At 41.5% G+C, this 25,374-nt stretch overlaps 1 protein-coding gene across 1 annotated transcript; it reads right to left on the bottom strand.

Annotated features, from left to right (window-relative positions):
* Positions 1–9,931: 9,931 nt before the first annotated feature.
* Positions 9,932–23,556, bottom strand: slc66a3 (solute carrier family 66 member 3). Its single transcript, XM_060925181.1, has 7 exons — positions 23,323–23,556; positions 18,885–18,967; positions 18,633–18,702; positions 14,391–14,448; positions 13,653–13,773; positions 13,456–13,497; positions 9,932–12,141 (listed from the first exon to the last, which is right to left on the bottom strand). Exons 1-7 carry the CDS (start codon positions 23,469–23,471, stop codon positions 12,050–12,052), a joined length of 615 nt encoding a protein of 204 aa, XP_060781164.1. The 5' UTR covers positions 23,472–23,556; the 3' UTR covers positions 9,932–12,049.
* Positions 23,557–25,374: the final 1,818 nt, after the last annotated feature.

The following is a 25,374-nucleotide window of genomic DNA, read 5'->3' as shown; positions in this document are numbered from 1 at the left end:
GGGGGGGAGTCCTGTTATTTTTATCCTGGGAGGAAAATTTATTTTTATTCTTAAAGTGTGCTTAGTTTATCTGGGATTAGAATTGAACCCATAATTTCATACCAGATCTGAAATCTATCGCACATCCACATCGTATGTTCACCTCTGACTGTTTTGTGGTTGGAAGTGATCTGAGTATTTTTCTATCGAGTTCAGCTGTGTGTGTGTGTGTGTGTGTGTGTGTGTGTGTGTGTGTGAGAGAGAGAGAGAGAGAGAAGCTGTGAGTGCCGTGAATGTGTTACTCATACTGTACTTTTTACAGAGCTCCAAACGATAAGGCACGATTATCTATGAACCCTCACCGTCTCTCTCTCTCTCTCGGACACGCCATCCTCGAGTCCTGTGCTTTATTTATACTGGCCTGAGCACTTTTCCATGTTAAAGCGCTGCGTCCAGGTCTGCATGTTTTCTAAACGCTGTATCGTTTGACAATAGAACGGAACCTGTATGTAGCCTCTGTGGTTTGAAGAACCTGTATAACATTTGCTTATTTTTGTAAACAATAAAAAGTCATCTATATAGCAGCTGTGAATGTAGTTATGGAAGTAAAGTTTTAATATTAAAAAAAAAAAAACCCTCGTGTCTTTTTTTTTTTTTCCAAATTATTTCTCCAAATATACTGAGTGAGCACAAACACGGGTGGCCCAGTGGTGTAGTGGTTAGCGCTGTCGCCTCACAGCAAGAAGGTCCGGGTTCGAGCCCCGTGGCCGGCGAGGGCCTTTCTGTGCGGAGTTTGCATGTTCTCCCCGTGTCCGCGTGGGTTTCCTCCGGGTGCTCCGGTTTCCCCCACAGTCCAAAGACATGCAGGTTAGGTTAACTGGTGACTCTAAATTGAGCGTAGGTGTGAATGTGAGTGTGAATGGTTGTCTGTGTCTATGTGTCAGCCCTGTGATGACCTGGCGACTTGTCCAGGGTGTACCCCGCCTTTCACCCGTAGTCAGCTGGGATAGGCTCCAGCTCGCCTGCGACCCTGTAGAACAGGATAAAGCGGCTACAGATAATGAGATGAGATGAGCGCAAACACACTCACACTCCCTGGCCACTTTAATAGGAACTTATTGTTGATTCGAAGATCCCTGTTCTTGGCTGCAGGAGTGGAACCCATGGTGTTTTTCTGTCTGATGTTTTCTGCTGAGATGCTTTTCTGCTCACCACGGTTGTAAAGAGTGATTACATCATGAGTTAATAATATCCTTCCTGGCAAAAAAAAGCTCAAACCACCTGGACTCTGTCCATTTTCCTCTGAGCTCTTTTAACAAGGCGTTTGTTTACTTTCCACCCACAGAACTGTCGCTCACTCACTCTCTCGATGTTTTTTGTTTTTCGCACCATTCTGTGTAAACTCTAGCGACTGTTGTGTGTGAAAACCCCAGGAGGAGATCAGCAGTTTCTGAAACACTCAAACCTCATACTCATCTGGCTCAAACCAACACCCATACCACAGTGAAAGAAAGTCAGTCACACTTCACTGTGAGATCGCAATTTTTCCCGTTCTGATGTTTGAACGTTAACTGACGCTCTTGATTTGCATCTGCATGATTTGATGCATCGTGCTGCTCTCGAGGAATCAGCTGATTTACAGAACTGCATCAAACAGCAGGTGTTCCTAATAAAGTGGCTGGCGAGTGTGTGTGTGTGTGTGTGTATACATAGTATTTGTTTATTTTCCTATAACGGCACGTCCTGAAGTGTTCTATTCCCCTTATACTGTCGCGGTTTGACACAAGCTGGTTCTTATTCTCGCTTGCATTACAGCAGCAACAAGCAGTCGTTCCCTCATCATGCGCACTTTTCTTTCTCTGGAGAGACAGGGAGGAAAAAAAAGACCCCTCCATTAGAAAGACTTCTCTTCTCATATTATCTCTAGCCGCTTTATCCTGTTCTACAGGGTCACAGGCGAGCTGGAGCCTATCCCAGCTGACTACGGGCGAAAGGCGGGGTACACCCTGGACAAGTCGCCAGGTCATCACAGGGCTGACACATAGACACAGACAACCATTCACACTCACATTCACACCTACGCTCAATTTAGAGTCACCAGTTAACCTAACCTGCATGTCTTTGGACTGTGGGGGAAACCGGAGCACCCGGAGGAAACCCACGCGGACACGGGGAGAACATGCAAACTCCGCACAGAAAGGCCCTCGCCGGCCACGGGGCTCGAACCCGGACCTTCTTGCTGTGAGGCAACATCGCTAACCACTACACCACCGTGCCGCCCATGTGTGTGTTTTATATACATGCATAATGCACACATGTATTTACACACACATATTTGTGTTTATTTTTTCCGCGGTGCGGTTTCCATCACATAAATGTGGCAACTGAACTTCAATGTTAAAAAGTGTTATCACTTAGGAATAACATGAAGTTTCCAACCCTGTTTCAATATACTCTAAATGGCTTGCCTACCGTATATCTAAAGTCAACTCTACTAAGTATCTTGGAGTTACGATATCAAACAATCTGAGTTGGAATGAGCATGTGGACAATATCTGTAAAAATGCAAATTCTACTGTGGGTCTCTTGCACCGAGTACTGTCTGGATCCAGTCATAAGGTTAAAGACACGCCATACCGTACTCTTGTACGACCTAAACTCGAATATGCCTCTTGTGCATGGAATCCACATAGTCAACAGAATATCAATAAAACTGAATCTGTCCAACGAAGAGCTGCTCGATATGTCTTCAATGACTACTCACGATACAGCCATGTTACACCTATGATTCAAAGCCTTGGTTGGGATTCTCTCCAAGACCACAAGCCAAGCCACCATGTTCTACAAAATCCAAATGGGTCATGTTGGCATTTCATTTCCACCTGATGTTAAGCCAAATGAGAGACCATCAAGAGTTCCTAATTGCTGTCCTTTTAAACAAATGAAAGTGAACAATAACACTTACAAATTCTCTTTTTATCTGAGAACAATAGTTTTATGGAACAAGATACCTTTCAATACCAATATAGATGGTTTAGATGCCTTTAAATCAAATGCTCTTTCAACTATTAGATCAGAATAGCTTTTACATATTACTTGTACAATGTTTCTATACTAGCTTGTGTTATCTAATAATTTATTATATATTTTATTCTCCAAGTGGAAACCAGTGAAATCTAGGTTTTGTCATTCAGACAGAACTTCTTTTCATAGGTTTTCATTTATAATTCTAGGTTTCTCCTACATGCATGTACCTTATTAGGTTAGTTTTTAAATAACTATTTAACTAAAATATAATGATATTTGGTCTTAATTAGTATGCTTCTATTTGATAACATCAATTGTCTTATGGATCAATATACTTATAAAAAGTTTGGTTATGGGTGGCATGGTGGTGTAGTGGTTAGCGATGTCGCCTCACAGCAAGGAGGTCCGGGTTCGAGCCCCGTGGCCGGCGAGGGCCTTTCTGTGTGGAGTTTGCATGTTCTCGCCGTGTCCGCGTGGGTTTCCTCCGGGTGCTCCGGTTTCCCCCACAGTCCAAAGACATGCAGGTTAGGTTAACTGGTGACTCTAAATTGAGCGTAGGTGTGAATGTGAGTGTGAATGGTTGTCTGTGTCTATGTGTCGGCCCTGTGATGACCTGGTGACTTGTCCAGGGTGTACCCCGCCTTTCTCCCGTAGTCAGCTGGGATAGGCTCCAGCTTGCCTGCAACCCTGTAGAACAGGATAAAGCAGCTACAGATAATGAGATGAGATGAGAAGAGAAGTTTGGTTATTTCTAATCTAGCTATTATACCAGTTTTCAACTCTCAAACTGGATTAGTCTCTATCACTATTATAAATTTATTATATTTTTAGATCTTATAGTTCTAAATTTCATTTTTATTCCTAGGTTGGTTTTGCATGCATGTATTTCATTCACAAATTTATTATTTATTTTCATATATAATTATATTTTTTGTATTTTTATCCATGTATTTAGATGTTTACTATTTATTGAATGCACTCGTTTCGGTGGGGTTAGTCGCCCGTGGACCGTTGGGGGTGGGTCCGGGGGGGCTCATGGATGCACGGGTCCCTTGTTAAGGGTTCCTTGCTATCCATGGCCCCTTTGTCCTCGCCCTTCGGGCTTGCAGATGGCTGAATTCATTGAAATGAGTGTTTATATTGTATTTATTTTGTATATATAATTTACTGTTTTAGGAGTATTTTGATTAAAGGATCGAATCCTGCGCTCTGATTGGCTGGCGAGCGGGTCCGTATCCTACAGTACGGACCTCTGGTGACTCGCTCGTTCACAACAACAAACATGGTAGCATTTATTGTCAACATTTTTTTTTTATAAGATTTATTTATAAGATTATCAAAAATCTTATAAATTTTTGCCAGCATTTCTCAGGAGAATGGCATTAATTTTACAGCATGGATAGCGATAACGACAGTGTTCACAGCGAAAACGAGTTTTACTCCCCTGAGGAAGAAGAAATAAAAGAAAACATTTCGGGAGAAAGCTAAAAACTTGTAACTGCTGCCAAGGCCGAGCAAAAACATGGCTGAATCCTGAATGACTCAATTTTGTATAAATAGGGGACTACATAGGCGGCAAAATGTAGTTTTTTTTTTCTGCCATGGAAGTGCACTTGTATACCGAGGAGGAAGCCATTTGCATTACAGCCGTGAATGAGGATTCAAAATGGCGGCTCGGCTCGGTTTTCCCTTTCGGGCACTCTCGTTTTCTGTTAGAATTTGGTAAAGAAAAAAATAAAAATATTATTTACCAGCTTAAGGTCGCTCCGTATGGTGAAATACCGTGACCTTGGCCTTGAATACTGACCTCGGCCCAGAGGGCCTCGCTCAGTACTTTCAAGACCTCGGTCACGGTATTTCACGATACGGACCTCCCAGCTGGTAAATAACATACATGTATGTGTGTGCAACATTTGATGATGCTCCTTCTATGTTCTATATTCCACTACGCCACTTCTTCATACACAATATTCATTTATCTACAGTTATCCAACACCACACACCACTACATTTTACTCTATAAAACTACATTGTCCTACTGTTATTGTGTGTGTGTATAGAGTGATGCTGTACTTCAACTGTATTAAAGAAAATTTCTCCATAATTATTATTTTGAGTTGCATCATGGCTTCTTTTTTTTCCCCTCCATCAGTGCAGACACAGCCCTCTCTTGAACCCTTTCTCCCCCCCCATTGAATATGACTGACTTTACCCACTGAACTATCAAATACAACATCTTGCTTGGGTGGAGTTATCCTTCACTTCACACCACCAGTGACGGTCGAGAGTGTAGTTTAATAAAATATCACTGATGAACTGATACCAGGTACCACAGGCAACAAGGCCTCAACCAGTTCAGCCACCACAGCTGATGAGTACCTTTTTTTTTTTTTTGAGGGTTTATCTTTTGCTTCAGGGCGGCATGGTGGTGTAGTGGTTAGCGCTGTCGCCTCACAGCAACAAGGTCCTGGGTTCGAGCCCCGTGGCCGGCAAGGGCCTTTCTGTGCGGAGTTTGCATGTTCTCCCCGTGTCCGCGTGGGTTTCCTCCGGGTGCTCCGGTTTCCCCCACAGTCCAAAGACATGCAGGTTAGGTTAACTGGTGACTCTAAATTGACCGTAGGTGTGAATGTGAGTGTGAATGGTTGTCTGTGTCTATGTGTCAGCCCTGTGATGACCTGGCGACTTGTCCAGGGTGTACCTCGTCTTTCGCCCGTAGTCAGCTGGGATAGGATCCAGCTTGCCTGCGACGCTGTAGAACAGGATAAAGCGGCTAGAGATAATGAGATGAGATGAGATCTTTTGCTTCACACCACTTGCGACTTTCAAGAGCGTAGTTAAATAAAGCAACCCTGAGCAGAACTCATACCAGTGACCTCATACTCTGAGCAACAAGGCCTCTGCTAACTCTGCCATCACAGCTGATGAGTGACTGCCACCTTTTTTTTTTTTGGAGGGTTTACTTTTTGCTTCACACCATTAAGTGCTACATGGCACCAAACCACCACCACTTATCAGCCTCTCGCTTTTTTTTTCTTTTTTTGGGGGGTGGCTTTCACTTTGTAGCACCTGTCACAAGCACTTTAATAAGGACCACCACTAGCCTTTCAGTAAAAATCAAGCCATCATTTCCTGCCCCACAGCCTCAACCAGTCGAGCCACCATGACTTGCAAGCTGCCTGCTTTTTTTTTAGGGATTTGTCTTTCACTTCACACCACCTGCGCTGCTCAAGGATAGTTTCATCATAAAGCAAAATGGCAGCACCAAGGTTCTCATGGGACTCAGACCAGGTACCTTGTGCTCCGAGCAATAGCAGGAAGTGGAAATATGCACAAATTACCCAGAATCTATTGCTTCAGTCAGACAGTTTTGACTTCAAAACATACGTCACCGATACATTACATCACAAAACCCTCCCAGTACATTCCATCATAAACCAGATAACAGCAGAAACCTCTCATCATAACCACCTCCCCCAATATATTACATCATTCCCAAAGCCCCTCCCAATACCTTTCATCATAACCAAAACTGCTCTGAACAGATTCCATCATAACCCACCAAAACCCCTCTGTATGCTAAAGCTAACACTTCCTTCCTCCCTTTCTGGCTGCAGGTCTTGAGGACTGGCGTTGGGTTTTGGATGAGGTCCATGATGATGATAATGAATGTAATGTTTAAAGGAGCATGCAGGGTTCGGATCATGGTAACTCCTGAGTGGATGATTGTGGTGTGGTTTTGAAGTGGGTGTTAATCACAGCTGCTGCTCAGCAGGAGACGGAGAACTCGATCGGTTCAAACATCAAGTTCATGCTAAATCTGATGAGACGCGCTCCATTCACACTCCGGTCCGTTTCCAGTTTCGGTCCCAACGAAAAGAGAGAATGTTTTCCATCAGGGTGTTCGGCTTGTCTTTATATTTCAAATATTTCTCCCGTCTTCTTGAAATTTTTAGTATTATTTCCCTCCATCACAGCAATCTTCTAACAAATCCAGTTTGTTAGAAGTACATAAAACTGACATGTACTTTTTATCCATTTATAGTTACACGAAACAAGTTAGTTCCTGTTCTTGTTGATATTTCATCAGCTATAAACAGACATTCCCGCACCAAAATCCCTTTTCCCCCTCTAAGTTAATACAAACCCCCCCCCCTCAAATTCAAAAGATGTCAGAAAACTTACAAAAACTACTGTAGGTCACAGTTTGACCTCTGACGGCGCTGCTCAGTATCGCTGTTCTACCACCAACGATATTTTAATTAACTTAGTTGCTTCTATTTTCCCAAATGATTTTTAAATGGGGGCGGCGCGGTGGTGTAATGGTTAGCGCTGTCGCCTCACAGCAAGAAGGTCCGGGTTCGAGCCCCGTGGCCGGCGAGGGCCTTTCTGTGTGGAGTTTGCATGTTCTCCCCGTGTCCACGTGGGTTTCCTCCGGGTGCTCCGGTTTCCCCCACAGTCCAAAGACATGCAGGTTAGGTTAACTGGTGACTCTAAATTGAGCGTAGGTGTGAATGTGAGTGTGAATGGTTGTCTGTGTCTATGTGTCAGCCCTGTGATGACCTGGCGACTTGTCCAGGGTGTACCCCACCTTTCGCCCGTAGTCAGCTGGGATAGGCTCCAGCTCGCCTGCAACCCTGTAGAACAGGATAAAGCGGCTAGAGATAATGAGATGAGATTTTTTAAATGTGGTTAAGAATTAATTAACATGGCATTGGTTTGTTCTTTGTCAAAAAAAAAAAAATCATTAGCAATATACAGTACATGCAGTATTTACATGTTTATGAAGTGACCCCCCCACACAGTCATTTTGTTGAGTAAAATTATAATTTTTTTTATTGACTTTCTTCACACAAAAAAAAGTCTCAAACTCTGGATATTTAGAAAGCAAAGCACTGAAAACTTCAAGACATGAAAATCAAAAGTGTTCCAACTGCTTAATGCCTTCATATTCATACAGTGTTTATTCTGCTGTGTGTTTTTGGTGCTGAAATGGTCCAAAAAACACAAACACACATCCAGAACACTTAAATTATTAATCGTAAAAGGTATAAAAGTACTTTAAAAAATAAAAATACAAATCAAATCTTTGGAAAGCTGCTGATCTGCCTTGTCATGTTCAGTATAAATTCATTTACTTCAATAAAATGTCGCTAGCGAGCTACGTTGAACATTATAAAGACCCAAAAGAGAACCCTCGGTGGTTTGGGAGTTTGATCGGCCTGACAGGCTCATTCAGCTCCCGAATGCTTCGCTACGTTGAGAGGCAAAGGCTGAAGAATGCTTCTGTGTTTTACAGGCTTTGGAATAGTTTCAGACGATGAACTGTTGTTATAATCGTCTATAACTGAAGGTCGTTCCGCAGATCATGGAAATATTGCTGAGTCACAGTTTAAGTACATCTTTTTCCCACCAGAGAAATATAAGCTACAAAACACTCGTCCATTTTGATTCAGTTTGAAGGTTTTCGTTGCGGATTAAACTTATCCATTTCTTTCTTCTCTTCAACTGGCAGCTGATAAAAGCTCAAATTTATGGAATCAATTTTGTGCCAAAATGTTCATACAATACTTTTGAAATATCAAACAAAAAACGACAAATCAAAATACAAAAGTCAGTTTTTAGACTGGCAAACAAATTATTCGTGTAATCGTGCAAAATATCAGTCTATTACTCTTCAGAAACCTTTTATTTTTGTTCCGCGTCTTTCTCAGTTTTGTTTGACGTCATTTATTTTGGTTGCGATTCCAGCTTTCTCGTTTGCGCTCCCTGACTTTTTGCTTGCAGTTTTGGTACAAACTTGACGTGTGGACGGGCTGTCCAGGAATGCATTCCCATTGGCTAACTTGTGTTTGACTGACAGCTACGCTCAGCCATTCCCTACTCGGATTCTGGCGGACTGTTTGACGAGTGACCGATCCATTGACGGTAAACAAGGATCGAGTGGACTTCAGTGGCGACTATGATATTGAATTTACACTTTGTTGAATTAATTCAATATCATAGTCGCCACTGAAGTCCACTCGATCCTTGTTTACCGTCAATGGATCGGTCACTCGTCAAACAGTCCGCCAAAATCCGAGTAGGGAATGGCCGCAACAGCCTCTGGGGGAAAATCGCTGAGCGTAGCTGTCAGTCAAACACAAAAGTTAGCCAATGGGAATGCATTCCTGGACAGCCCACCCACACGTCAAATTTGTGCCAAAACTGCAAGCAAAAAGTCAGGGAGCGCAAACGAGAAAGCTGGAATCGCAACCAAAATAAATTACGTCAAACAAAACAGACGCGGAACAAAAATAAAAGGTTTCTGAAGAGTAATAGACTGATATTTTGCACGATTACACGAATAATTTGTTTGCCAGTCTAAAAAAATTGACTTTTTGTATTTTGATTTGTCGTTTTTGTTTTGGCACAAAATTGATTCCATACAAATTCGGTGTTCTCTTTGTTGTGGAGACACAGTAAGGCACACAGCAGTTCACTTTATGGTTAAAACCGGTTACACAGAACAATGCAGTGTTTCACAAAGGCGAAAGTAAACAATTCGGCGGAGCTGACCCCGGGTATCGCCCAGAATGCACTGCGGTAAACAAGTGATGACGTAGTTATGGGTTAGGGTTATTCCCTCAAACACTCGAGTTTCAAATGAACAGCTTCATACCAGCCTCCCTAATGAACAGCGGTAAATAACGTACATAGTCTCTAAAATAACACCACTCGGAGCCAATCTCAGCCCCGTCTCACTCAGACACATCAAAAATTTATCAAATGTAGCTTTTACTTTTCCAAAACAATTCCACAGGAAAGGAAAAGTTTCAGTAGCTGCAAATCACACCATCTATCTAACTTTGATATGAAAGATTTATATATATATATATATATATATATATATATATATATATATATATATATATATATATATAAAAAAAAACCTTAATGTATTGTGCATAATCCTTCCACCATCAATGTAAATACTGTCCATTTACAGAAATTTGGTCCAGTGAGTTTTAAGAAAAGTGAACTCTACTCCATCTATATTATAAAGCTCATCAAGATTAACAGCAGGATTAAAAAAGAAAAAATGCCAATAAAGATTTACGGAAAGGTCCCAACGGCCTCATGGGAATGTTCCAGAAGTGTGTGTTGACACAGAGACCCTTCATTACAACCCCGATTACAAAAAGGCTGTGACGCTGTGTAAACTGTAAATAGAAACAGAATGCAACAATTTTCATGGAAACCCAAAATTTCATTGAAAATAGTACAAAGACAGCATATCAAATGATCAAACTGAGAAATGTTATTGAAAAAATATGCGCGCTCATTTTGAATTTGATGTCAGCAACATGTTTCAGAAAAGTTGGGACAGGAGCAACAAAAGACTGGAAAATTTGTCTCGTGCTTTAAAAAAAAAAGAAGCCCTAATTAGGTTAATTGTCAACAGGTCAGTAAGATGATTGGGTATAAAAAGAGCATGCCAGAGAAGCGGAGTCTTTCAGAAGTAAAGATGGGGCGGGGTTCACCGCTCTGTGAAGGACTGCGTGGGCAAACAGTGCAACAGTTTAAGAATAACGAAACGTCCCTCAATGTAAAACTGCAAAGAATTCGTGGATCACATCATCTATGGTCCATAATATCATTAAAAGATTCAGAGAATCTGGAGAAATCTCTGTATGCAAGAGACAAGGCTGAAACCTGACATTGGATGCCTGTGATCTTCAGGCCCTCAGGAGACACTGCATTAAAAGCAGAGACGTCTGTAGTGGAAATCACTGTATGGGCTCAGGAACACTTCAGAAAACCATCGTCTGTGAAAACACTTCATCCACAAATGCAAGTTAAAACCAGATATAAACAATATCCAGAAACACCGCCACCTTCTCTGGGCTCGAGCTCTTTTACGATGGACTGAGGCGAAGTGGAAAACTGTCCCGAGGTCTGACGAATCAAAAGTAGAAATTCTTTTTAGAACTCATGGACACCACGTCCTCCAGGCTAAAGAGGAGAGGGACCATCCGGCTCATCAGTGCACAGTTCAAAAGCAGCATCTGTGATGGTATGAGGGGGCATTATTAGCGCACATGACACGGGTAGCTTGTACATCTGGGAAGGCATCATTAATGCTGAATGATAAACACGTTTCAGAGTAATATGCTGCCATCCAGACAAACTCTTTTTCAGGGAAGGCCTTCCTTCTTTCACCAAGACAACACCAAACCGCTTTCTGCGCGTATTAAAACTGCATGGCTCCATAGTAAAAGAGTCCGGGTGCTAAACTGGCCTGCTGCAGTCCAGATCTATTTCCCATTTAAAACATTTGGCGCATTATGAAACGCAAAATATGACAAAGGAGACCCCGAACTACTGAGCAACTGAAATTGTAAATCAGGCAAGAATGGGACAACATTTCACTTTCAAAACTACAGCAGTTGGTCTCCTCAGTTCCTAAACGTTTATGGAGCGTCATTAAGAGTAGAGGTAATGTAACACAGTGGTAAACATGGCCCCGTCCCAACTTTTTTGAAACGTTGCTGACATCAAATTCAAAATGAGCATTTAAAAAAAAAAAAAAAAATTCAGTTTCTTTGTACTATTTTCAATGAAATATAGGGTTTCCACGATTTGCAAATGATCACATTCTGTTTTTATTGACAGTTTACACAGCGTCCCAACTTTTTTGGAATTGGGGTTGTACTCAGATTTCCTGATTCATGGTACTGCTGGAGAATCCACGAACCCAAACACTACTGTCCGGCCATAACCACGTGAAAAGAAGAAAACCGAAGCCAGAGTCAAGAAGCGTCAAAGGTGATCAGTAACTATAGAACTGTATTCTTCATTTAGAATTCAAAAAAAGGTAACAGGAAGAGAACGAACCAATCAGCTCTGCCCTGGGCTGTACCTGGTTCGGTTCAGTGTTGGTCCTTGGTACACTGCATACAGTATTTCATTCACTAGCTCTAACTCACTCACACATCTGTTCTGACTTCATATGAAGCAAACGATGTTCCTGTGTGACAGGAAGTGATGTCAGAATCACTCAGTCTCAGTCGTGTTTCTTGGCGCTGGGTTTGTAGTAGATCACTGTGGCGGTCACCCACACGTTCAGAGCCGTCATGGCCACAAAGCGGATCAGAACTACAAAGAGGAGGAGGAGAGGACATTAAAGAATCCTTCACAACAATCTAAACAATATCAGCACATGATTAAAGGTTAAGACTTGGCCTGCTTTCATATTTGGTATCATGTACAGACGTGTGTGTGTGGTTGGTTTTTTTTTGGGAGGGGGGGATACACAACATGAAGCCCACCGTGTAACTCTGACAAAATGACTAACGAGCATGAGCTGCTCTCAAGATTAGATTTATTATTCTCAGTAATGCAGATGAAATCTGGCGATGAGGAGGGGATTTGTCTTGCTTTAGAGGCAGAAGATTGAACAGAATTTGAGCTGCTTGTGTGACTTGTATGACGATGTATTAGAGCCATTGTAGGGAGAAGAAAAAAAAAAAAAGACAATATGGATAATTTTCCAGAAACCCCCCCCCCCTCAATTTCCCAAGATTAAAAAAAGTGACAAATTTACAGTATTTGAGACAATCTCTCGTGTCCTGGCTGCAGTGCATTCTGGGAAATGTAGTTGAAAATCTCTTTGCACTTTAAGGTGGAAAGACTTCATTTCCCAGAACTCTCAGCCATCGCATCTGTGGTGTGATGTCGAGCCAACCTCACAAAGTGAAGCAGTTTTGGGGATTGGGGGGGGGGGGGGGGGGGATGTCCCAAAAAAAAAAAAAAAAAAAAAAACACCCTACCCACACTATTTTTAAATTTTTTTTGTAAATTCATGATGTGATAATCTCAGAGAATATCTGATTTTTTTATATCTTGGAAATTCTGATTTTTTCCCCCCCTTTTCTCTTGGATTATTATCCACACCCTCATTTTCTGAAACCTACAATCGGCCTAATGCAGCAGCACAGGCTTGACTCTGTGAGGCAAAAAAAAAAAATATGTGCATGAAACATTTTCATAAATCTCACCAACACTCCGTCCTACAAACAAAGAAATTAAAAAGAGTGTGAAAGTCTCCCAAGAGTTGTCAGGAGGATTTGGGTCAGGGGATGATGACAGCAAAAAAAAAAAGTCCAAATCATGATTCTGTGGTCTTCTTTAAGCCTGTTTTGGTTCATTGTTGTGCCTGAAGATCTCTCCATGATCCAGCTGTAACTTCTTGGCAGAGGTAGTCAGATTATAGTCGGTAAATACTGTATGTCTTCTGATACTATGGAACATAATGAGGTTCCCAGGGCTTTTGGAATAAAAGTTATTCAGAATCAAGGTGCTATTTGGGTTACGTGGAATTTTTAAACATTTTCCCCCTCGTATTTCTCTCATATTTAAAAAAAAAAAAAAAACCCACACCGACGTGTGAGAGCAGCCACTCCAACTCACCCTGAGAGTCTCCAGTGGTCACCATCGTAGTGAAGATCCTCGCTGGAGAAACCACAAGTTCATACAGTCAGACAGTTTCACCAAAATTGTTCTGCTTTAATTTGACACATCATTTATTTGAAGAACATTCTAGACTTTTCGATCAGACTGTATGGATGAATAAAAGTAAAAAGAAACAGCATTGGACTCGGACTCACCCAGACACGTGTATGACGCTAATGCCCAGGTTAAAGTGCTGACCTGCGCAGAGTCTTTGGATCTCCACAGACACTGAAGCTGCAGGAGTTTACTAACTGCACTGATGAGTGTACACACACTCTGCACACACACACACACACACACACACACACACAGTGACAAGAGGATGAACTTATCATGAAGAGAAAATCTCACTCATCACGACTGTGTACGAAGCTTCTGTATTCACCGTCGTATGAGAATAAACTGACGTGTCAGTGTACATGCTGGTGGCTCCAGAATTATTGGCACCTTTAAGAATTGGTAAGATTATGAAAAATCCATCTATGACTTCATTTTCAATAAAATAAATAAATAAATAAATCTCATGGAGTCCAAACAAGGTTTTTCAGGGCTTTTGGAGGGAAACAAATCTAGGCGTGCCAATAATAACGACAACTGTTGTTGTTTAAAAAAAATATAGACTTTCGAGTAGTTTTTTTCTTTTTAACCCAAAAGGTTTGCTTTCTCTAATATTCTCAGTGCGACATTGAAGCTGATTAACCCCACCTTTTTTGAAACCAAGGGTGCCAATAATTCTGATGCTGACTGTAACTTCCCTTGAACATTTTGTGAGTTTAACTCAAACAACTGCTGTGTTTGCCAAAAAGACTAATGTTCACTGATCAGTTCCAACACGTTAATGCTTATGTTTATTGGGTGTTCAACGACACACAGATGTTCGCAGATGTTCTCACCATTGCCATGTCGATGATCCATTTCTCCACGGTGAGCAGTTTCCATCCACCGACAAACCTGACAAGGTCCGATTAAGGAGTGGAAACAGAGCGGCGAGAGGAAAACGACTGAACAGCGCTCATAAAGTTGCTTAGCGTTCTTATTAATGTGAGAGCGAGGGGAAGGGGGCGGAGCTTCCAGGGGTCAGTTGATACAATACAATACAATAGCTCTTTATTATCCCATAGTTGGGCAATTTGTAGTACGACAGCGGTCGAGTTAAAAAAATTACAAAATATAAAATAAAAGCTTAAAGAACATTGTGCATACACCCAATCAAAAATCACTATAAAAACGAACGAATACATTAAAAACAGGTATACAAAAGGTGTAAACTGAGATACATAAATTTATAAAGAATGAAAATCAGGCAAAAGGGGAGATTCAAAAACAATAAAAGTACTGTTACTGAATAATAATAATAATAAAAAAAACAATTAAAACAGTGGACTAATTTAATTAAAACATATCTAGTTGCTTGTCTTTTGATTTAATAGAGAGATTGCAGTGGGAATGAATGATTGCTTTGATCTGTTTGTTCTAGTTTTGGGGACCCTATAACGCCGACGAGATGGTAAGATATTGAATTCCTGGTAAAGCGGGTGTTGATGGTTACTAACTATAGAATTTGCTTTGTTTAAAACTTGTTTCTTATACAATGTGCTGAGACTGGTTTGTTGTGTTCCAATAACTTTGTTACAGATGTTTACCATTCTGCTAAGTTTGTTTTTACACTGTACACTAACGCTACGTTCACACTGCAAGGCTTAATGCTCAATTCCGATTTTTTTGTGAGGTCGTTCACATTAACAAATATATGCGACTTGTATGTGATCCTCAGTATGAACGAAAAGCGACCTAAAAGTGTTCCGCATGCACATTGCAGGATACGACGACGTCACACGCAGTGAGCATGGCCAGTGTTTACGGAAGTAAAACCGCCCGGTTGCGGTATGACCCATCCAATCTAGCTTGAATAGCTGCATCCCCCCAAATGGAAATCAGCTCCCTAACCTCTGCGTCCTTCCATTGAGAAGATTCAGAACCTTCACAGCCCGAAGCGTCCCTCGCATTGATGTCATGCGCAGGGGCGCAGATACGTTTTTTGAACTGGGGGGGACAAAAAACTGGGGGGGACAAAGCTGCTAGCAAACCAACCCCAACCCCGATATGCCTGTCAAACTTGTTGTTAGTAACCATAGCAACCAAGCTCGAGCTCGCAACCTGTGCAGTCTGCGCAGCTCAACCAACCGAATATCAGTCTTTGTTTTATGCGAGTTGTTGCAACTATGTATACACTGCCGTGCACCTCAATAAACCGAATGGTAATTAGTCTTTTGATTTTTCCGTGAGGTTTGCCTTATGCATAGAAAGACAGCATAGACATTTTTTCCTCCCTATAAGTGGGGGGGGACCGAACAAAGTGAATTGAAATCTGGGTGGGACGACTCCCCCCCTCTATCTGCGCCCGTGATTATGCGCCATGTTGTTGTAACTTTTTTTGAGAGACCCGCCGCCTACTTCAGCGCAGAATAGTGACATTTGTGGCTTGTTGATGACGTGTAAGTCGGATGAATGCGACCTGGCGGTTCAGACTGAAGTCGCATATGAAAAGAGCGGATAGGAATCGGAATTAGGACCACATATCCAAACGGCCTGGGTCGGATTTGAAAAAATCGGATCTGTGTCGTTCATATTGTCAATGAAAGATCGGATACAGGTCACATATGGGCGAAAAGATCGGATTTGAGTCACTTCAGCCTGCAGTGTGAACGTAGCTAAGATTTCCAAACCAGCAAATGAATGAAAAGCTCAAAACACTCTCAATACAGGATCTATAAAAAAAGCATTAGCATCTTCCTGTCAACTTTGAAGAAATTCAACTTCCTCAGAAAGAACAAGCGCTGTTGGCATTTACTTAAAATCATGTTAATATTATCCTCCCATCGTAACTTATTGTCCAACATAGAACCAAGACATTTGTACTTCTCGACGACTTCCACTTTTTTACCATTTATAGTTGTTACATCCACTGGTGGTGCATCTCTCCTAAAATCTATACACATATCCTTGGTCTTATCAATGTTAAGTTCAAGAAAGGAACTTTTACACCACTTCACAAAGCCGTCAACTACTGGCCCATGATTTCTTTCATGATTTTGAAGAAGGCTGACTATGGCAGAATCATCTGCAAACTTAATTATAAATCTATCCTCATGGCAACTTCTACAATCATCAGTATACAAAAGTGGTGACAGTACACAACCTTGAGGTGAGCCAGTAGATGAGATACACACATCAGAAAAAGTACCATTTACTCGAACTTGTTGTGATCTATTAGTTAAAAAGTCCAAAACCCAACCAACCACCTTAGGATGAATGTTAAAATAAGACAATAATTTACCAGTTAAAATGTGCGGCTGAATAGTATTGAATGCGGATGAGAAATCAACAAATAAAACCTGGGCATGTGTCTTGCTACCTTCTACGTGTTTGTAAATTAAGTTAAGGAGGGTCAGAGCGGCATCCTCCACTCCCCTACCTGCTCTGTAGGCAAACTGCAAAGGATCTAACATGTTCTGGGTTTTGTCTAAAATATGACTCTTGATAATTTTTTCGAGGGATTTCATCACAAGTGATGCAAGAGCCACGGGTCTAAAATCATTTAAAACCTTAGGTGATGCTTTCTTTGCAATAGGTACTACGGTGGCTTGCTTCCACAAATTTGGTATTTTCTGAAGATCAAGGGACCGTTGGAAAATGAAGTGAAAAATGTCATAACTGATTTGCACATGATTTAAGAATATGACCACTGATGTTGTCGGGACCTGGGCTTTTCCTAGTTTTTGTATTTTTAAGGGACTTGCGCACATCGTCTAATTTGATCAAAACTCGCTCATTGGTGATAACAGTTTCCCTAATTTTCCTCTGTTCCTGCTGAAAATTGTGAACCAGGGCTTTGAACCGGTTCAAGGAACGAAAACGGGAACTTTTTCTATTTCACATGGAACAGAAACAAAACCAGAAACTTTATTATTTTTTATGTTCCGGAACAGAAACGCTTATTAAAAATAATGGTAACCGGTTAATACCGGGTTTTATTTCGTTCCTCAAAGTTTCCGTAGCCTACAAATAAAAAAGTCATTCTTCTCCTGCGCAAGTTTCTATGACCCGCTGGGGTTCACTTCCTGTGTGACGTTCGCTGACTGAATGGAGAGAGCGGGAGGGTGGACTACTATCACGTCTCCACATCTTAAATAAGAGGTAAATATTGCAGTCTATCGTTATTCGAAAACGCCAATTTCAAACACGATATCAATATATTTGTCCACGTTAATGAGAGGCTCGCGAACATTAAATGACGTTAACCTCTGTTAGCCTATCAATGCATAGGGCCTGACTCGCCTTTGGTAACACACTAAACGAATTATCTTTCATTTTTGGCACTTTTTCTGTTTGTGTAGATGGGAAGACGTACTGAGAATCCAAATCGCCAACATTTGAAATAATAATTGTTTTGAATTATTTCTTGTCTTATTTAATGAAGGTTGTAATAGAATTAGCCTACATTTGGCTTAAGCTGGATGAGACAGAGACATCATTTTATAGCCATTCGTTAAACAGCTGACAGGGAACGTAATTAACCGTTCCGGGAACGAAATTTTTTTGTTCTAACCGGTTCGGGAACGTCTATTTAATGGTGGAACCCAAAACCGGAAACGTTAAAATTCCGTTTCTGTTCGGAACGAACCAATAGGAAAAAAATTCTGGTTCAAAGCCCTGTTGTGAACATCAAATCTTGAATAAAACATATTTAATGCATCTGCAAACTCTTTGTCTGATTTGTTACCCCACTTAATATTATCCCTGTTCCCCTTAGGCTGTAGACCCGCCATAGTTTTTATCCCATCCCAAGCTGATTTCAGGGACCCAGAGCTAAATTTGTCCTCAATTTTATCTTTATAACTATCCTTAGCTTTTCTAATTTCTGATTTCAACTCTCTCTGAACTTCCCTATACTCAGTAAGATTACCCTCTTTCAGTTGATATCAGAGAGCTGAAAGCAGTGACGCAACTGTCAATCATTCCAGAGTCACACGCTGCCGTTTTCATTCGAGGGAAAAAGAACAACATTGGCGTATGACTGGGTATGAACACATCATGGTGTACTTGGCTATTCAAGTGCGTGTGTGTAAGGATACACAGCTGCATAGACGAGACTGTGTTTCATGTTTCCATCATAGTGCAGGATGAGAATCAGCAGGATCACATCTGCAAAACACACACGTTACCTTTCTACAGACTGCAAGTGTCCAGCGCATACACAGGGTAAACAATTAAAACGTAAAAAAACATTATTGAAGTTTCAAGCTTCTGGACATTTTGTAACACAATTACAGCTTCCTGTTTAACATGAAAGACTCAGAGATTAAAGCGGCTGTATGCGTTCCCACCTTGTGCGATGAGGATGGGATACTCCAGGTACGTCAGAGGAGGATAATCATAGTACATCTGATAGGAGACGAACACGATAAACCTGCAGAGAGAGAGAGAGAGCGAGCGAGCGAGATTAGTCATATGTAAGGAATAAAACTCTGTTGTGTGATAAAAACTTGACAAGGTGGCGTGTTGAGAGTTAGCGCCCTGAAGCCGATAACTGTATTATTAAGTTTTTGATCTCATCATATATTTTTTCCATTTATAGTTACATTAAAAAAAAAAAAAGTTAGTTCCTGTTCTCGCTGATATTAGAGCAGCGATAAGCAGTCACTTCCGCACCAGCCGCTCTGTTTTCTCTCTCAAAGTTTCTCTCCCAGCTTGTCATGTTACCAAAACAACACACTTTTTTTTTTAATCCATTCTCTTAGCGTAGCGTCCGCTGTACACGCCCGTTACTATAGAAATGAGGACATACAGTATTAGAACGAGTGCATTAATGCTGGAGAACCCTGTGATTCGCAGCTGCACTACAGTCAGAGGAAATTAATCAACACCTTCTGACCAATCACAGTCCAGAATTCAGCATCTGAAGCCTGTGAGGTTTTTCTTCAAGATTTCGATTTCACTCACACACACAGCAGGATGGAAAAACGAACGTGGGCTTGAAGTCAAACCCCAGAACAGGAAGTTTGGTTGGGTTTGTCTTTGCACTGCAACGCATTTCCTGCTGACTTCTGAATCAACACACGTTCGGCAAAGTAGTTATAATCTCGACACACTTTCACCCAGCAAGTGTACCTAAAGCGCATCAAATTCACAAGTACCGTGTGAACATCTACGGCGCTGCTGAAGATTCTATTTCGTGACGAATTTCTGAGATTGCTTTGAACGGTTTCCTACATTACCCACAATGCTGCGTGACGACCTGCTGATCACGGTGCAGTGGGATTTATGGTCCATTCCAATTCAAGTCAGAATTTCACCAGGAACACCACCTGCATGAAGTCGGATTTCTAACTTGGAATATCAGGACCATGTCACCAACCCAGACCTCAAAATCCAAGATGGCTGCTCTGTGTATTGACAGTACGAAAGCTATTGTAATATATTGTTTATTCGTCCTTCTGCCTTATTTGTGTGTCATTAAATCAGTTACGCACACAGTTCCGTCCAACTTCTACAGTGCTTATATGCGGAAAAAGAAAAAAAAACAAAAAACAAGTAATGCCTCATTATCACCCGGTATGGTATTGGGAACAATGGCTAACTGGTCTAACTTGGTTTTCTGACTTGTTGTACTGGAATGCAGTCGCTTCAAACGTGCTATCGTTCCCAGCTCCGACTTCCAACTTTCGAGGTGAACGGAATGCAGCACTGGTCCTCTGTATAAAGAGAGTGATGCAGCGGCGCTTTAGTCCTCCAGCTTTCTCACCTCCTCATTGGTCCGCTCAAACAGTTCACCTTCCCAAGCGTTACCAGCAACGTTGTTTATTTCTACACTGGATTTCTCATTAATAGGACTCTGAACGTAAAGATTAAAAACATCGAAACCTGTCCGTTGATTATCTGTGATGCTTTATGAGACTTTGTCCCCTCACACCCTGTGATGTCTGAGAACTTCTCATAAAAATAAGGGACAATTCAGCACCAGGATCACTGGACACATCACTGACACTTCAATCTAAACCAAGGGCGCAGATGGCACTGGGGACGGGGGGGGGCATGTCCCCCCCAGATTTATAGTGACCCCTATCTGTCCCCCCCACCCACCGTCCCTACGTAAGGTGCCAAACATAGGTAGAAAAAGTGAGGATTAATATTCCGTTAGTTAGGCTAACTTACATTGCGGCACGGTGGTGTGGTGGTTAGCGCTGTCGCCTCACAGCAAGAAGGTCCAGGTTCGAGCCCCGTGGCCGGCGAGGGCCTTTCTGTGCGGAGTTTGCATGTTCTCCCCGTGTCCGCGTGGGTTTCCTCCGGGTGCTCCGGTTTCCCCCACAGTCCAAAGACATGCAGGTTAGGTTAACTGGTGACTCTAAATTGAGCGTAGGTGTGAATGTGAGTGTGAATGGTTGTCTGTGTCTATGTGTCAGCCCTGTGATGACCTGGCGACTTGTCCAGGGTGTACCCCGCCTTTCACCCGTAGTCAGCTGGGATAGGCTCCAGCTTGCCTGCGACCCTGTAGAACAGGATAAAGCGGCTAGAGATAATGAGATGAGATAAGACATTGCAGCACAAAGTTGAAATGGCAGCAGCAGCCTTGTCTGTGATCAATCCACATTACACCGATTCAAGAAGGGGAAAGGCTGGAGCAGATCCTTGCAGAGTTGGGAAAGAGCAATTCCAGCGTTATGGACGTGACACTTGAACTCAAAATGGCAACAAATGACCCAGTGCATGTTTTATTGTCTCCCAGTATTTAAACATGTGTTGCATATTTTAAGGCTGTACCATACTGGAGAAGTGATAGAACAAGAACAATTCCCATAGTACATCTAGGGCATGCCAGAAAACGCCAATAAAAGATGCGTTATGGATGTGACAGAAAAAGTATCACTTTTCTTGGGTGACTGTACATTTTTATCAAACTCTGTGAAATTGTAAACCTAATGTCGAAATGGAGATATCCGTTTGATAGAGGGGTCCAAGGTGAATATTAAAAAATCTTCGTTTAAAATATTTTGTATTTCATGCAGAGTTTCGGAAGGAAAAGTCAGCGTTATGGATGTGACGAAATTCCGTTATGGATGTGACGCGTCTGAAATAGACATGGCATATGTTTAGAAAATCAGCAATTTAACCACCATAACCCTTTGAAAAACTCTCTAAATATCAGCTAAAACTATCAAAGTTCTTAAATAATATTTAGGATGGCTATTGTTTTGCTGTTTTGTGGATTTTAGCATACATTTCTGTGGCTTGTGGCAATAATACAGAATTGTACATGATCAACGTTGATTTTAGCTTGGGTTTTACATTATAAGAAAGAAAGACTGACAGTGACATATTAGGTTGGTTACAAATTGGTTCAACTTATTCACATCTGTAAAATACAGGCCTAGGTGAGATCTCTGGGAGTGGTTTTGATGTATTACATGTTGCTTTATTTTTGCATGGTGAGGTTGACATTTACATGGAATTGCCCGAAAGCAAGGTGTTCAATTTCCCACGTAATTCTCGGTTAATAACACTGCACAGCTCATCCATTTGATTGCAACAGTGTTTCTGCTATGACTAATGGTGCGTTCAGTTGTACTCGTAAGTTTGAAGTCGGAAAAGCATTGAAATCCAGCATCTACCAGCATAAACATTGGGGTTTTCGTTTCATTTCATTAACTGTCCATTTTTTTTTTCGAATTCCATGTTGTCCCAGTTTTTAAACTGGGAAGCGGCGGAGAGATGTTTTTGGGACCTATTGAGTCTGCTTCTAGACGGTAAATTTGTTTGGCTGCAGAGGGAAATTTTTTTTTCTATCAATTTTGTTTATTGGAAAAAATACTTTTTATTTTTGTGAATCTGTTGTTCAAGTGTTTATACTTCTGTTTTCATACACATTTTATGTTTCTAATCATTTACATGAAGGCATGAGTGTGAATCATCTCATCATCTCTAGCCGGTTTATCCTGTTCTACAGGGTCGCAGGCGAGCTGGATCCTATCCCAGCTGACTACGGGTGAAAGGCGGGGTTCACCCTGGACAAGTCGCCAGGTCATCACAGGGCTGACACATAGACACAGACAACCATTCACACTCACATTCACACCTACGCTCAATTTAGAGTCACCAGTTAACCTAACCTGCATGTCTTTGGACTGTGGGGGAAACCGGAGCACCCGGACAACATGCAAACTCCACATAGAAAGGCCCTCGCCAGCCACGGGGCTCGAACCCGGACCTTCTTGCTGTGAGGCGACAGCGGTAACCACTACACCACCGTGCCACCCTAGTGTGAATCATTTCAATTTTATTTTGTTATTAATTTTTGGACATTTCCCTTTTTGTTAGAAGTTAAAGTTTCTGTGATGAGATTCTTCATCCTGCTGAGATCAGCAAATGTTTAAATAAAGCATGCAGAAGACATGAAGTTTTGGAGTGTGATTAACATACCAGACAAATAACAATTTGATCATGTATGGCTAGTGTTGACCAGGTAGGCCTTTGTGTACCAATGTTCATTCAGTTAGAAAACTCACAATTCTAATGCATATTGAAGCTTCAGTGTACAGTATGCATTTACACAAAATGGAATCATTTGCTGACAGCTCAGTTCAAAAATCCTATCTGCGCCCCTGATCTAAACCTGTGGAATATTCAACTCCAGATCTGCCACATGGGCTGATGGATGATCAGGATGCCTTTTAAATCAGGCGATAATAAAGCAAATCTCCTCACATTGCAGGATCCCTGCTGTGACTGGTGTGAGACTGGTGTGAATGAGATGATGAGGGGTTTTACCCGGTCAGCTCCAGCAGCAGGCTGTTCACACTCACCCCGGCGGTGCGCCTGGCTCTCATCAGCACCACAATCTGGGGCACCTTCAGCACCATGCACACCAGCAACGTGCTGAAATTCGCGAAATGCAACAGCAGCAAGTCGCTTTCCATGCTGTCCTGCAGAAACACTTCTCCAAGCTGCTCAAGTCCTCACAAATTAATTACTGCCGGAAACATGCGGGAGCGGCTTCATCAAACTCTTCCGCCTACGTCAGCGAGACGCTTTTGGCCCTCCGCGGCTCCCGTCGCTTCGGCGGGTTGCCAAGTTTGTAAAATGTACTTATGTGAGGGTTGTTTCACAATCAGGGTACGCAACATCACATTTAACACTTATTATCTTCAATATCAAAAGGCTTGACTAAATAAACTTGGTTGTTTATTGTAGGCCTGTGATAGCTCTATTTACCATGCAAAAAAAATTGGTGATGAGGTTATTTTTGGTGAATGTATGGCAATAGAGTAGAGTGGGGGGGAAAAGCCCCCCTTAAAGTGCCATTCCACCATTGGATGTATTCTTTGGCATAAAATACAACATATTTTATGACAACATGACTAGACAGAGAAATCTTTTAGCTTCAAAATGATATATCAAACATCATTTTTTGACAACGACAAGTATATTAATTTTGCGACCGAAGTCACCTACCCTTTTAATTTCCGCGCGGTAGTGAAACGTGATGTCATCAGCAGGTTCCCTTTCTTGTGTACCACGTTACGTGTGACATGGAACAGATTATCAGCAATGGCGGATAGAACGCGATTTCCACTTGTCGATTGCTGTGCCGATATTCACCATCGACCGTCTCCTTTGGGCATCACTTGCTATTTGCCTTCGCTTCTTTTCCGAAGCTGACAATCGCGTTCTATCCGCCATTGCGGACAAGAAGGGGAACCTGCCGATGCCATCACGTTTCACTACCGCACGGAAATTAAAAGGGTAGGTGACTTTGGTCGCAAAATTAATATACTTGTCGTTGTCAAAAAATTATGTTTGATATATCATTTTGAAGCTAAAAGATTTCTCTGTCTAGTCATGTTGTCATAAAATATATTGGATTTTATGCCAAAAAAATACATCCAATGGTGGAATGGCACTTTAAGGAAAATTCAGTTTTTCTCCAAGTTGAAATGAACCATGTGTTTAGTTTTAATCATAGTTTTTGACAACAGTGACATGAACAATAATGCCACCTAAAGTTTGCCTAAAGTTAATACTTAATTTTTTTTTTAACAAAAACAAACATTGTGCCAAGGGGGCCTTTAACCCGCCCCCAGTGGGGTAAAAGGCCCCCTGAGGTGGGGCAATAGGCCCCCTCACTCAAAAAAAGCTGTTTGGATAGCAAAAGTGTTTACTTAAGCCTATAATGTGAAAGAAACAAGAAAATATCCCTGAATTAATGAATAGATGCATTATTTTATTATATTTCGCATTTTAATAAAAAATTTTTTTTTTTAAATTTCAATTATTTTTAATATTAAGTTCAAATTACTTGCTTTACTCAACCAGGTAAGCGAGATGTTATTAAAAACTATGTATCTGCTATTCAGAAATGTATGAAATACAGTAATTATGATAAACGGAAACGATGCCCCCTGGGGGCCATTTACCCCACCATTAAGGGGGCGTTTTACCCCACAGACTACACTTTTACAAAAAAGGGTCTTACTTTCAAAATGTGATTCAACTTTTTATACCTAATGTATTTTTTAACGTACTGACTTGTCTACTCATACCACATACACAGCTGTGATATCTGACGAAATAGCAGCTATCTAAATACAGTTTTACTGATATCTGAAAATTATATCACTTACCATGAAATTTGATTTCTCTCCGCTGCGTTGCTGATATGCGATCCACAGTGGATATTTGTATATCCCCGTTGTCAAGCCAGTCCATAGCAACAATAGGAATGTAACTTTGCGCCATCTGGTGGTTATTTTGGGTAAAACAGGCCGGGGGCGTATTACCCCACGGGGGCTTTTCCCCCCACTCTACTCTACTAGTGCATCT

This window comes from Neoarius graeffei, chromosome 7 (genome assembly GCF_027579695.1).
Source record: "Neoarius graeffei isolate fNeoGra1 chromosome 7, fNeoGra1.pri, whole genome shotgun sequence".
In the NCBI taxonomy this organism is placed as follows: Eukaryota; Metazoa; Chordata; class Actinopteri; order Siluriformes; family Ariidae; genus Neoarius; species Neoarius graeffei.
This window is presented reverse-complemented; position numbering and strand designations above follow the sequence as displayed.